The 12655-nt window shown below is 44.7% G+C and overlaps 1 protein-coding gene across 1 annotated transcript in view; it reads right to left on the bottom strand.

Annotated features, from left to right (window-relative positions):
• The window catches only part of LOC126244162 (mannosyl-oligosaccharide alpha-1,2-mannosidase IA-like), a 59304-nt gene that overhangs the window by 26432 nt on the left and 20217 nt on the right, over positions 1-12655 (bottom strand). Inside the window, exon 3 of the mRNA XM_049948215.1 lies at positions 7097-7276. Coding sequence (XP_049804172.1) covers positions 7097-7276 — 180 coding nt within the window. The remainder of the gene's footprint in view (positions 1-7096; positions 7277-12655) is intronic.

The following is a 12655-nucleotide window of genomic DNA, read 5'->3' as shown; positions in this document are numbered from 1 at the left end:
ATGCCCAACTTGAGATGCTTGGCATATGTCACTGCAGTATTGAAATTGTTCCCACACACTGTAATGAACATGTCTTGAGTTACAGCTTCCACAGCTGCTGTTATGTGATGTCTCAGTTCATTCACTATTGTTGGTAACGGAGGCACATAAACAGAGTCTTTTATAAACAACAAATAAATAATCACATACAGTCAGGTCCAATGATCTTGGAAGCCAGTAATGTAAGGCTGAATCATTTCGTCCAGTGTGACAGATCCATCATTCAGTAATACTTTGATTTAAAAATTCCCACACTTCCAGATGCCAGTGAAGCGGTGCCCCATCCTATTGCTAAATGAGATTGTTTGAATCGGTCTACAACTGTGGGAAAAGGAAGTTCTCAAGCATACAGAGATGTGTGCTTCCTGTAACAGTGTTCTCGGCAAAGAAAAATGTACCATACACCTTTCACTGTGAAACTGCACAAAAAACATTAAAGTTTGGACAGTCCCTCTCATGTAGTTGTTCCATACTCCATGTTCTCACGTTATGGTGGTTCACCTTTCCATTTAAATGGAATGTTGTCTCATCACTAAACACTAAGCGTGGAAGGAAACGGTCATCCTCCATCTGGCCCATAACGAAATTACAGGCCTCCACACATTGTTTATCACCTTCATGAAGAACTTACAGTAGCCAAATTTTGTATGGTTTCATGTGTAAACTTCAACATAACACATGCCAGATGGACATTGGGGGCATGTTGAGCTTTTGACCTGCATGGCAAACGGATTTCTGCAGACTCCTTGTGAAACTATGGCAGATGTGTTCTATGTCTGTGTCAGACATTTGGGGATGGCCCACAATTTACCTTACACAAACAACATGTTTCTGGAAATTGTTCATGCCACCATTTTTACTAGAACTGAAGTGTGTGCACACTGCTGCCAACTAGCAAGAACCATGTAAAACTTGAGAGTTTGCTCTTTCCAACAATACATTGTTCATGCAAATATACCAAATAACATAATAGTTATGATTTTTTAAAATCAGATGATTCTTTTTGATACACCCTTTATTGTGAGTGGAAGTAAACGATGACTTGTTACACTCATGAAACATCGAGCGCAAAAGTAAGTGATAAATCACAATAGTAGAAGTTTAAGCAGTAAGGCATCCTAAATGTGCAGCCAGTAAACACTGCATGTCCCATAGAAAACGTTTGATATTATTCTCATAGACCACTGATGGACCCTAATACGAAATATGTGAAACATGTGATTAAAAACAGGTGGATGAACACAAATTTAAAGCCAAGTAGTATGAAATGGGAGAGAGAGGGGGAGGGGGAAACCTGTGAGACAATGTTACCAACACAATGGCCATCTTGGATGCCACTGTCTTGAAGTCATAATTTTCAAATTGAAAGGGGTCACATGACACATCAGACACACAGAATATTACACAAGAAAAACACTGGCGCCTTTCACTTGAGCATATCTTTATTGATTCTTGAGTTATAACTTGTGTTTTTTCCTGAGGTGTAAGGTGAATGCTGATTGTATTAATAGGTGATGATGGTCAATGACGAGGTCATCCTGATATAAGGAGAAAAGAGCACTTGTTCTTGTAGAGGATTTCAACAGCATGAAGAAAGATCAACCATTATCCCCAGTACATTGGTGAAACTTCTTGTAAAATTCTGTGAAACTAGCTCTGTTGCATACCAAGTGAAAGCTGGGCAATTGAAAAAGATTACTGGTGAAGGAACTTACTCAATTGATGTTCTGGGATCATCAGAGTGCAGTACTCACTCCATCTCTCAAGAAACTGGAGTCAGCCTTATATGAATAAAGATAATTTTGGTCATTTGTAAATGGCAACTCAACAGAATGAAAATGTTACACCATCTCATTCAGGACAATCCAGACTGTTGGGGCCAGTTTTCAGAATGGTTAACACACGTGCTGAATGAAAAACCATTGTTTCTCTTATGTCATACTGCTTACAAATCTAGCTAATTGTTGTATGAACAGAGAGGCAAAGAAACAGAGCCACAAGTACTGGTCAGATGTCAACCATCACTGGATGGATGCATCGAAGGTAGCTGGCTCATCAAAAGTGATGGTTTGGTGTGGAATATGAGGTTCCTATATTGTTGGGCACTAACGATAGCCAGTTATATACAGTTTTTCGATGAAGATGTGCCTGCTGCTGCTGTCCGGAGATGGATATTTCGAACTTTCTTTCAGTAGGATTGTGCCACACCTCATTACTGGCTAACTGTCTTGATATACCTGGATATACAGTCTCCTTCAATATGGATATCTCATATAGGACTGGGTGAGTGACAGCCACATTCCTCAGATTGAAGTCCACTAGACTTTTAGAGATCTGTGGGAACACGTGAAGGCAATTGTGTACATACTGAAGACAAGAAACTTCACATACATCAGAGAGAGTATTCTTGAAGAACTTGACATAAGATGCCTAAAGGTCATGGGGCCAATGAAAAGTCAGGACCTCATAAGAGATCGATCCTAATGTGATGCCTGGGCACCATCCAAGGGGGAGTGCACACGAAAATACAGTGAGCACAGTCCAGAGGGGAAAGACGGAGACCTCGGCAGAAGGAAGTGAGGGGGCATTCCAAATGGTAATCCCATCAGAGGGGGGGTATCTCAAGGATAACACCCCTCATATGCAAAGAGAATGGGATATGTGGGATGTTCACGAAACTGTTGAATGGCATTTACAAACGAGATCAAGAGCTGGTACCATCGAATCTGAAGAGGGAAGATCCCTGCTTTGGTGAGGAGACTGTCTACGGTAGTAGTCCAAAAGGTATCAGTGGCCAGATGCATGCCACGATGGTGGGCTGTGTGTACCAGTTCCGAAGCTGATGGAGCCACTGTGCCATAAACCTGACAACCACAGTCCGGTCGGGACAAAACCAGGGCCCAGTCAACATGGATAGGAGTAGCACAATCGACACCCCAAGATGCATTGGCAAGGAAGTACAGAGCCTGATGCAGCTTGTCTTCAGGTGACGAATATGGAGCAGCCAAGTCATCTTCTTATCAAAAAGTAGGACCGAGAAATAGAACTGTCCTACAATGTCCAGGTTGTGGGTTCCTAAGTAGAGTTATGGGTAAGAATCGACAGTGGTGCAATGGCAAAAGTGGATGACCCACGTTTTTGTAGGAGACAACTGGAAACCATGGGAAAGAGCCCATGCAGAGACCTGCCAGGTGGCACCTTGGAACTGGCGTTCAGGAGATTCTACCAAGTGGGAGCTGCACCAAATGTAAAAATCGTCAACATACAATGGAGTGGAACAAGCCGCCCATCAGAGATCACCAGCCCTATGGTGGTGGTAAGGACGTCAGTATCATTACACACAGAGCCCTGTGGGATTCCATTCTCTTGGACCCATGTGGAGCTGAGTAAGGTGCTGACTCTAATCTGCAACGACCGGTTGGATAAAAACTGACAAGCAAAAATCAGTGGGAGGCTTCAAATGCCCCAGTCATGGAGTGTGAGTAAAATGTGATGACACTAAGCGGTGTCATACACCTTATACAGATAAGAAAGACTGTGATAAGGTGTTAGCGCTTAGAGAAAGCTTGTTGGATTTTTGCTTCCAACCTCAGCAGATGGTCGTTTGTTGATCATCCCTCCCATAAACCACACTGATAGGTGGACAAAAAACATTGAGATTCGGGAACCCAGCATAATCTGCGGGCAACCATTGTTTCAAGCAGCTTACAGAGTATGTTGGTTAGGCTAATCAGCTGGTAACTGTCGAGAGATGCTGGGTTCTTCCCTGGACTAAGGATTGGGACAACTATGTTATCTCGCCATTGTGTGTAGAAGGCAGCCTGAAGCTAAATATGATTGAAGTTCCTGATGAGATGTTACCTGTGGGGAACTTTCAGGTGTTGGGTCATCTGAATATGAATGGAATCAGACTCTGGGGCTGTGTCATGGGACAAAGCGGGAGCCTGAAGTAGTTCCCAGTCAATGAAGGGCTCATTATAAGTTTCAGCTTATTAGGGAGTGAAACACAAGGGAATGTCCTCAACTTGCCACTCCTGCAGCAGAGAGGTAGCTGCCACTCCTGCAGCAGAGAGGTAGCTGCCACTCCTGCAGCAGAAAGGTAGCCGGATGAGAAAAGGATGCTGACGCTGTTCCGAAATGGACCGCAAGGTGTTCCACAAAAATCAATGCATCAGTGCAAAGATCACCCCGTAGGGCAAGCCAAAGAACAGCTGTTGGTCGCTGGCAGCCCAGAAGACAACAGAGGTTGGCCTATGCCTGGGATGAAGAGGCATATCTCCCCAGCAAGGAGACATAGCATTCCCAGCATTCATTCTTAGTGCATTTGATCAGGTAGCAAGCCTTAGCACAAAGTCGCTTAAAAGTGATAAGTTTGGTCTGTGAAGGATGTCACCAAGACACCGCCCACAGGTGGGAGGGATCTGTAGAAAGGGGAACAGCAGTTCCGGCAGTGTGAATAATTGCGCCTGAGATGGCTTGCACAACCTCATCAATACAATCCAACAGATAGATAGGCGGAGAATGTAACAGCAGAGCCATACAAATGCCTGTCAGACTGGCGGTGGCAAGGGAACGACACGACTGCTCGAAAGTGGTCACTGTCACAAAGGTTGCCATGTAGTGACCAATGTAGCACAATCAAAGATTAGTAGAAGAGATTGTTAGATAAATAGCTGAAAAGGTGCCACGTGTAGCATTAAAGGGGACACAAATCATAGTCTGTGAGAAACTGGTCAATTAGAAGTCCCCTACCAGACGAAATGGCACACTCCCACAGGGAGTTGTGTGCAGTGACGTTCCCAAGCAGGAGAAAAGGGGGAAAGTTTTTGGATTAATGTAGTCAATTCAGCGTAAGTAAGTGGCCTGCCTGGAGGTGGGTAAACATAGCAAATGGTAATTTCTGAGGCCGTCTGCAACCACACCGGTACTACTTCCGACGAAGCACAAACGGGAATCCATTCACAGATGACGCCTGTACAAACCGAGTACAGACCCCTCCAGATGCCCTCTCAGGACCGGCACGGTTCTAGCAGAATCCACTGGAGAATGGTCGTCAGTGAAGTGCATTGCTTGTTAGGAAGTAAGGTAATGGTGTTCTGGCAGCTGACAGTAGTACCCATTACAACTCTACTGAGTGATCACGTGCCTGGTGGCCAGGAGGATTGGCAGTGCTGCAGGATCACTGCCTGTCACAAGTGGGGATGGAACCACATCCACCACCATCGGCTTAGAATCAGACTAGGAGGGATGTGGCGCCTCAGGGGCCACGGGAGAAGCCTTGTCCTAATTCTTACTCTTCTTCTTCCTTTGTAACCTTTGGTAGGCAAGGTTCGTTCAAGGGGCTATTCACAAAAAGTGCGGGGACAGATGAAGAGCAGACAGCCCTGTGGGCCACAGGCCGTGGCTCCTTCTGCCACTGTTTGGCACCGAGCCTCCAGTGCGGGGGCTGCTGGGGAGATGGATCCCGAGAGTAAGCCCTGTCACTGATATATGCTGAAGAAGGAGACTGTTTTCTTTTCCCACGGCATTGCCAGAGAAGGAAATGTCGTGGAGTCGTATACCTCACACCTCAAGATCCTCTGGGACATAGTGGCCAGCAGCAGAAGAAAGTTTAATTCACCTCATGTGTAAATCTTGAACCATGGTACAATGCAGTCTACATGGGGACTCTCCCCACGGGCACCATCCAGCTGCAGCAATGGTGATGTGGCCAGTAAACTGTTGCCTCGAGTTCCTGTTCCCCAGCCATGACAGGAACGTACCCCTTGTCTTGTGTAGGAAGTTTACAGCTGAGGCACCAACAGTACGGTATCCGCGTGGTCGGTCGGGGGGGGGGGGGGGGGGTTACCACCGTGCACGTACTTTACGTACTCCCCCTCTCCCCTCTCCTCAGCAACAGAATGGCTACCATGCCGTCATTTGCGCACAGAACCTTTACAAGAAAGAAAGGGCGCAAGAAGACAAATGCACAGAAGGTGGAATATATGCCACGCTGGGCGACCTTCCCTAGGCAATCCTCCCTCCTGTAACATTTGGAAAAGGAGTAGCAAGTCGAAACCCAATTAGGGGACAATATACTTAAGAATGAAAAGTTTTAGAATGCCAGAAGGGAAGAAATCGAGTGTCGAAAATCACAAACCACCTTCCAATGGAAAGGCAAAGGGGGAAAAAAGAACAGCAGAAGGATAGTGTTGCAGCACGGAACGTCAAGTAGCATTATAGGGGCAGGGGCCTCGTGGTTGGCCAAGCACGTACTCACAAAAGAGATGTGAGCCCTCTGGGGGGATATGTCGGTGAAGTCAATTTCTTTGATGCAAATCAGGACCTTACAACGTTCCAGACAACACGTCGAACACACCTGCAGCCTTTGTGTGTTACATTAGTAATTGCCATGTTATATACAAAAAGTGACAGAACTCTAGCACGAATAAATCTATGCTCAAATAAAAGGCACCACTGTTTTTCTCGTGTAATCAAATCTGCCAGATATGAGCCTGCATGGTAACTCAGCGTGTTCGGTCAGAGAGCCGGTTCGTCTCTGCAATAAAATAAAAATAAATAAATAAATAAAAATAAAAAAACTGAGTGAAAGGATCAACAGTGAACTCCAACCGAGGTCACTTGACGTCCGCTACGACCAAATACGACGAACAATAACGAACAAAATGCAAAATATGTCACAATTTCCTCTGCATTCGAAAATTATGAGTTCCGTCCAAGATGGCAGCTTCCACAACGGCAGTCACATTGGTAACAATCTCACATGTTCACCTCTTCCATCTCACATTACTTTACTTTAAATTTCTGTTTATCCAGCTGTTTTTCTTTCAGAATGGTGGTTTCTCACAACCCGGTATAATAAACATTCAGCAGCAAATGACGGGTAATATTTATTCTTACGTACATGATGAAATCAACTGAAGTGAAAATAGCTGAAGACTCGCTACAAATATTCCCGGTAAAACCTCTGCGAGATTTCATCCAAATGTACAGCCAACAACTGTCAACCTCGACAAGGTCGCAAGAACGACGAATGGGGCTGGGAGCGTATACTCACCCCAGTCTTGAAGTTGACGAGCGAGTTGGGCACGCCGGTCTGCGTCTGGAAGGCGGGCAGGAGGCGCTCTGCGATCTGCGCCGCCTTGTCGCGGAACATGACGTCGCCCGTGAGCGCGAAGCACGTCAGCAACCCGCCCACGAAGCGGATGTTCGTCTCGAACACCGACAGGTCGCTCGTCTGCAACAAACGTATCGCTTTTGTCACACACACACACACACACACACACACACACACACACACACACACACACAAAGTGTTTGACTCAGCATTACACCTACGGTTATGGTCAAAAGTACGATCGTATGGAGTATCGAGTGAAATTTGTCACTGGATTGAGGGCTTTTGGTAAGAGAACGCAGCTGTCAGATGTAGAAGTACCTTCAGCTGTGCCACAGGGAAGTGTGTTGGGACCTTTGCCGTTCATGTTGTACATTAATGACTTTGCAGACAATGTTAATAGTAACCTCAGACTGTTGCAGACGATGAAGTTATCTACACACATCATAAAAAGTTTTGCATCACACTGTTTCCCAGAACACCTGAAGATAGACGTTGACAGTGAATATTGTATCCCAGACAGTCCCTTTGACTGTTCAGCCTTCAACCAGACTATCATCGGAGACGTGTTTGGAGGCAACCCGGTCAGGCTGAACACCTTAGACACACTGTCCAGAGAGTGCAGCAAAGAGGAGGTTCCCTGCTGTTTTGGGGTGGCATTATATGGGGCTGACATACGCCGCTGGTCGTCATGGAAAGCGCCGTAACTGCTGTACGATATGTGAATGCCATCCTCCGGCCGATAATGCGACCATATCGGCAGCGTATTGGCGAGGCATTCGTCTCTTCATGGACGACAAATCGCGCCCCCATCGTGCACATCTTGTGAATGACTTCCTTCAGGATAACGACATGGCTCGACTAGAGTGGCCAGCATGTTCTCCAGACATTAACCCTATCGAACATGACTGGGATAGATTGAAAAGGGCTGCTTATGGACGACGTGAACCACCAACCACTCTGAGGGATCGACGTCGAATCGCCGTTGAGGAGTCAGACAATCTGGACCAACAGTGCCTTGATGAACTTGTGGATATATATGTGTGTGTGTGTGTGTGTGTGTGTGTGTGTGTGTGTGTGTGTGTGTGTGTGTGTGTGTGGATAGTATGCCGCGACGAATACAGGCATGAATCAATGTAAGACGACGTGCTATTGGACATTAGAGGTACCGGTGTGTACAGAAATCTAGACCACCACCTCTGAAGGTCTCGCTGTATGATGGTACAACATGCAATGTGTGGTTTTCATGAGCAATAAAAAGGACGGAAATGATGTTTATGTTGATCTCTACTCCAATTTTCTGTACAGGTTCCGGAACTCTCGGAACTTTTTTTTGTGTGTGTGTATATAATAAAGTACTGTCAGAAAGAAGCTCCATAAATATTAAATCAGCTCTTGATAAGATTTCAAAGTGGTGCAGAGATTGGCAACTTGCTTTAAAAGTTAAGAAATGTATAACTGTGCACTTCACAAACCGAAAAAAAAAAATCTCAGTATCCTATGACTGTAATATCAACGAGTCACTGTTGAAATCGGCCAAATCTCACAAACATCTGGGTGTTACGCTATGTAGGGATATGAAACGGAATGATCACATAGGTTCAGTCGTGGGTAAAGCAGGTGGTAGAATTCGGTTTGTTGGTAGAGTACTGGGATAGTGGAATCAATCTACAAAGGAGATTACAAATCACTCGTGCGAACCATTCTAGAATACTGCTCAAGTGTGTGGGACTCGTACCAAATAGGACTAACAGGAGATACTGAACGCAGACAGAGAAGGGCAACACGAATGGTCACCGATTTGTTTGATCAGTGGGAGAGTGTCACAGAGATTTGTAAGTAACTGAATTGAAAAGCTCTTGAAGATAGACGTAAACTATCCTGAGAAAGTCTATTAACGAAGTTTCAAGAACCGTCTTTAAATGATGACTCTAGGAATATACAACAACCCCCTACCTATCGCTCACACAGTGATCGTGAGGATAAGATAAGAATAATTAACACACACACACACACACACACACACACACACACACACAGGCATTCAAACGTTCATTCTTCCCAAGCTCCATACGTGTATGTACCTTCTGTCATGCACCTCACGGAGGTTTGCAGAGTGTAGATGTAGTGTGGATGTAGACACAAGAGCCAGAAATAAGTTCATTTGTTGTAGACTTAGAACGTAAAAAAAAGATCTGGTAAAGAGGGTAGCGGACAGGCCTGTCCGTTGTTATGCGTGATTGCCTGCAACCCCTCTTATTAACAATAAATAAATAAATATTACTACCAGAGTTTAAGCCACTGATGTACAGACCGCGGAGCGCGGGCCACATGCGGGCCGGCCCTCACCGTTCGTTCTTGTATTTATTTACTTATTTATTTATTTATTACAAGCTGTCATTGTCCCTCGAAAGGGAGAGATCGGGCCTTCGGAGATCTCAGATCTTGTGAACCCAGTTGAATCTGCGGCCTTTAGGCAGACACTGCGAGGGGTTTGCGGTCCGTGGTACTAGCAAGCCTGTACACCCACGGTTTATGCGTTTACAACCATCAATCACCAAGTTTGTCAGTGGCTTTTGTAAAATGAAGTGCCATGAAAACTATAAGTCTCGAAAATGGCAAGGAATTCTAGACAGATATAATATATGTTTAACACTCGGCTACCAACAAGGATGGGCTTCCAGCCCGAGCGACTGCTGAGAACAGGGAAAGGCGGCCAATCATGGCTGCTGCCACCAAGCCTGACAGGGATAGCGAGACCACAGGTAGAACCGGTAAACCACAGCGAGCTGAGGAAAGCGAAGCAGAAAAGAAAAGGCCCTGCACCAAAGGGAAGAAAACGCTGAAGGAAGCGAACTACTGAAAGAAGGAAGCAAAACCGACTGAAAGAAACAGCATTCGCCCCATTTACAGGCTCACGTATTCATATTCTGCAGACCTGCGTTCATAATCGTAGTGCTGTATGAAATACTGTTTATGATGAATGGTCACTTCTACAATTATGACGTTCACAATGTTGCGCGAGTTTTTTTGTTGTTGCAGTTTTTAAATGAATTACAAGACGCGAACTTCTTAAATTTCCGGACGAATGCTTTTAAATGATACCTTTTTCTGAACTGCTATTTATTGTAAGTTATGCTAAAGCAATGTGCCACGCACTGATGCAAAAAAATGTTTTAATATAGTGAACATTTTATATTTTATTGTGTTACAACCCCACAGCGATATTATTGCACTTGGCTTCCCGTGGCCGTTACCGGAAACACGTAGTGACTCAGGTTGAATCAGTGTGTCCTCGTGAAATATCATGACAAAAACTACCGATAAGCTAACCGAAGCGCCCTCATTCACAGGTACAATATTATAAACGTCAAGATTGTAAGCGAGATGAGAGAAAGAAACACTGAGCCCCCTCCTCCCGAACCCAACACAGAAGACGCTGTTGGTAGCGGGTGACATTATCGCGTGGACGACAGAACACAGAAGCCTAACTGCGAACAAACAACGCATACAGTTTCCAGTAATAAACTCGTTATCACAAAACAATAAAAAAAAATAGCGTAGTCGAACATATCGAATTCTTAAGTCTGAAAAATAGAAGAAAAGCTCTAGAGAGAGAGAGAGAGAGAGAGAGAGAGAGAGAGACGGGGGAGTGGGAGAGCGAGTACAGAAACAGGGAGGAATCGGAGAGGGGTGGGGAGAAAGGGGATGAGAGGGAGAGAGACTAAACACAGCTGAGAATAAATAATTGTAGAACTGTATCTTATAATCATTATCTTAACATTTGAATCTCCCTGGCAGCTTCAAACTGTGTGCTGGGCGGGGACGCGAACATGGAACCTTTGCCTTTCGTGGGCTAGTCACTACTGAAGTCCTAGGTCCGAGTTCCTGGTGGCCACACAGCTTTAATTTTCAAGGAAGTTTCAAATCACCGCACACTTCGTTGTAGAAAGGAAAGTCATTTTTGAAGTTATCTAAATAGCCAACATGTTGTCATTTGTGTTACTGAGATTAGATTAGATTAGTACTTGTTCCATAGATCATGAATACGACACTTCGTAATGATGTGGAACGTGTCAGGTTAATAAAAGGTCTCTATACAAGATATTACATTAGACAAAATATTACATGACAGTAACTGTAAATCTGACTCATTCCATATCATTGCGGGAAACTGCACTTAATGTCCACGGAAAATGTACCTAAACTCAACACTGAAACGCAAAAGTGTCCTTAGCATGAAGCTAGGATCTGAATACGGCACGCATGGTCATATTGTAGGTGGTTTGCCTTTGCCTTCCTCTTACATTCGAACCGACTTCCTCAGCCAGTTAGAGGCTGACCTACAGTTCATCGTCAATTATTTGCCAGGGAGGGAAGACGCGGTTCATTACTGGTAAAAATCCTATGAACAACTATGGATCTAACCCCGCAACTTTGTATTTCTAACCTGATGCCTACCCACCGACCCCCCCCCCCCCCCACACACACACAAAATTATATCCTATGGATGTCATATTTTCACGAAAAAAATATTCTCAGTGCATAGAAGTCAGTGAGAACCATATGTGGTGTCAGGGCACCCTTAAGTACTCCCGTAATTCTGAGTGTGCCATTAAAGTACGTCCTTGAAAGCTGTCCGAGAGCTTATTATACGGATGGCAGGCGATTCTAGGCCGAGCATTTTTAAATAAAAGCTAATTGTGGGAAATAGGCATTTAGACTCTTATTCACAAAATCGACAACAGCTTATAACAACAACATACTCTCATAGTAACTAACCAAAATGACATTCGGCAGTTTTAATTCATCCATTACAACTGTGCAAAAAATATCACGCTTTCTGCCAAATATTCCTGTTGTCTGTTGTACAATGAGACGAGCAACTATGACCCTACACATTAGTTCCTCTTCAGTTAATACTGGTGTCTTGTACAAAAACAACTTCATGTTAATTTCACAAGAAAATCTAGAACATTAAGGCACTCACACTGTATTCGAGGTAACACCGGCAATGTTGACGCAGAAACGTATACAATTTGCTTGCATGTACCTCAAAAGCCTCAATGGTACAAAAAGACGGTAAGTACAGTACTGCACTGTCCACAGTGATAATAGACTGACAGTAGCGGACGTCATACACGGACATTTTTGACGGCTTGAATTCTGCTGGAGACACTTTTAACGAGATGTCTGAATCTGGCATTCCATTGTTCCTCAAGAGTCTAAACCTGGTAAGACAGTGATGTTGGACGGTGGGGGTCTGCAGCAAAGTCGATGTTCCGGCTCATTCCACAGGTTTTCCATCGGATTCACGTCGGGACTCTGGGCAGGCCAGTCCATTTCAGGGATGTTACTGTTCACAAACCATTGCCTCACAAATGCCGCTGGGAGACAGGCTGTATTGTCGTGCTGATACAATGGTCTCCAAACTGTTTCTCTACTGCAAGCAGTACACAATGCTGTGAAATATGGATTTAGCATTGCCTATAACCGCAA

The sequence above is a fragment of the Schistocerca nitens genome, chromosome 1, assembly GCF_023898315.1.
Source record: "Schistocerca nitens isolate TAMUIC-IGC-003100 chromosome 1, iqSchNite1.1, whole genome shotgun sequence".
Lineage (NCBI taxonomy): Eukaryota > Metazoa > Arthropoda > Insecta > Orthoptera > Acrididae > Schistocerca > Schistocerca nitens.
The sequence above is the reverse complement of the archived record's forward strand: the minus strand, read 5'-3'. Positions and strand labels throughout refer to the sequence as shown.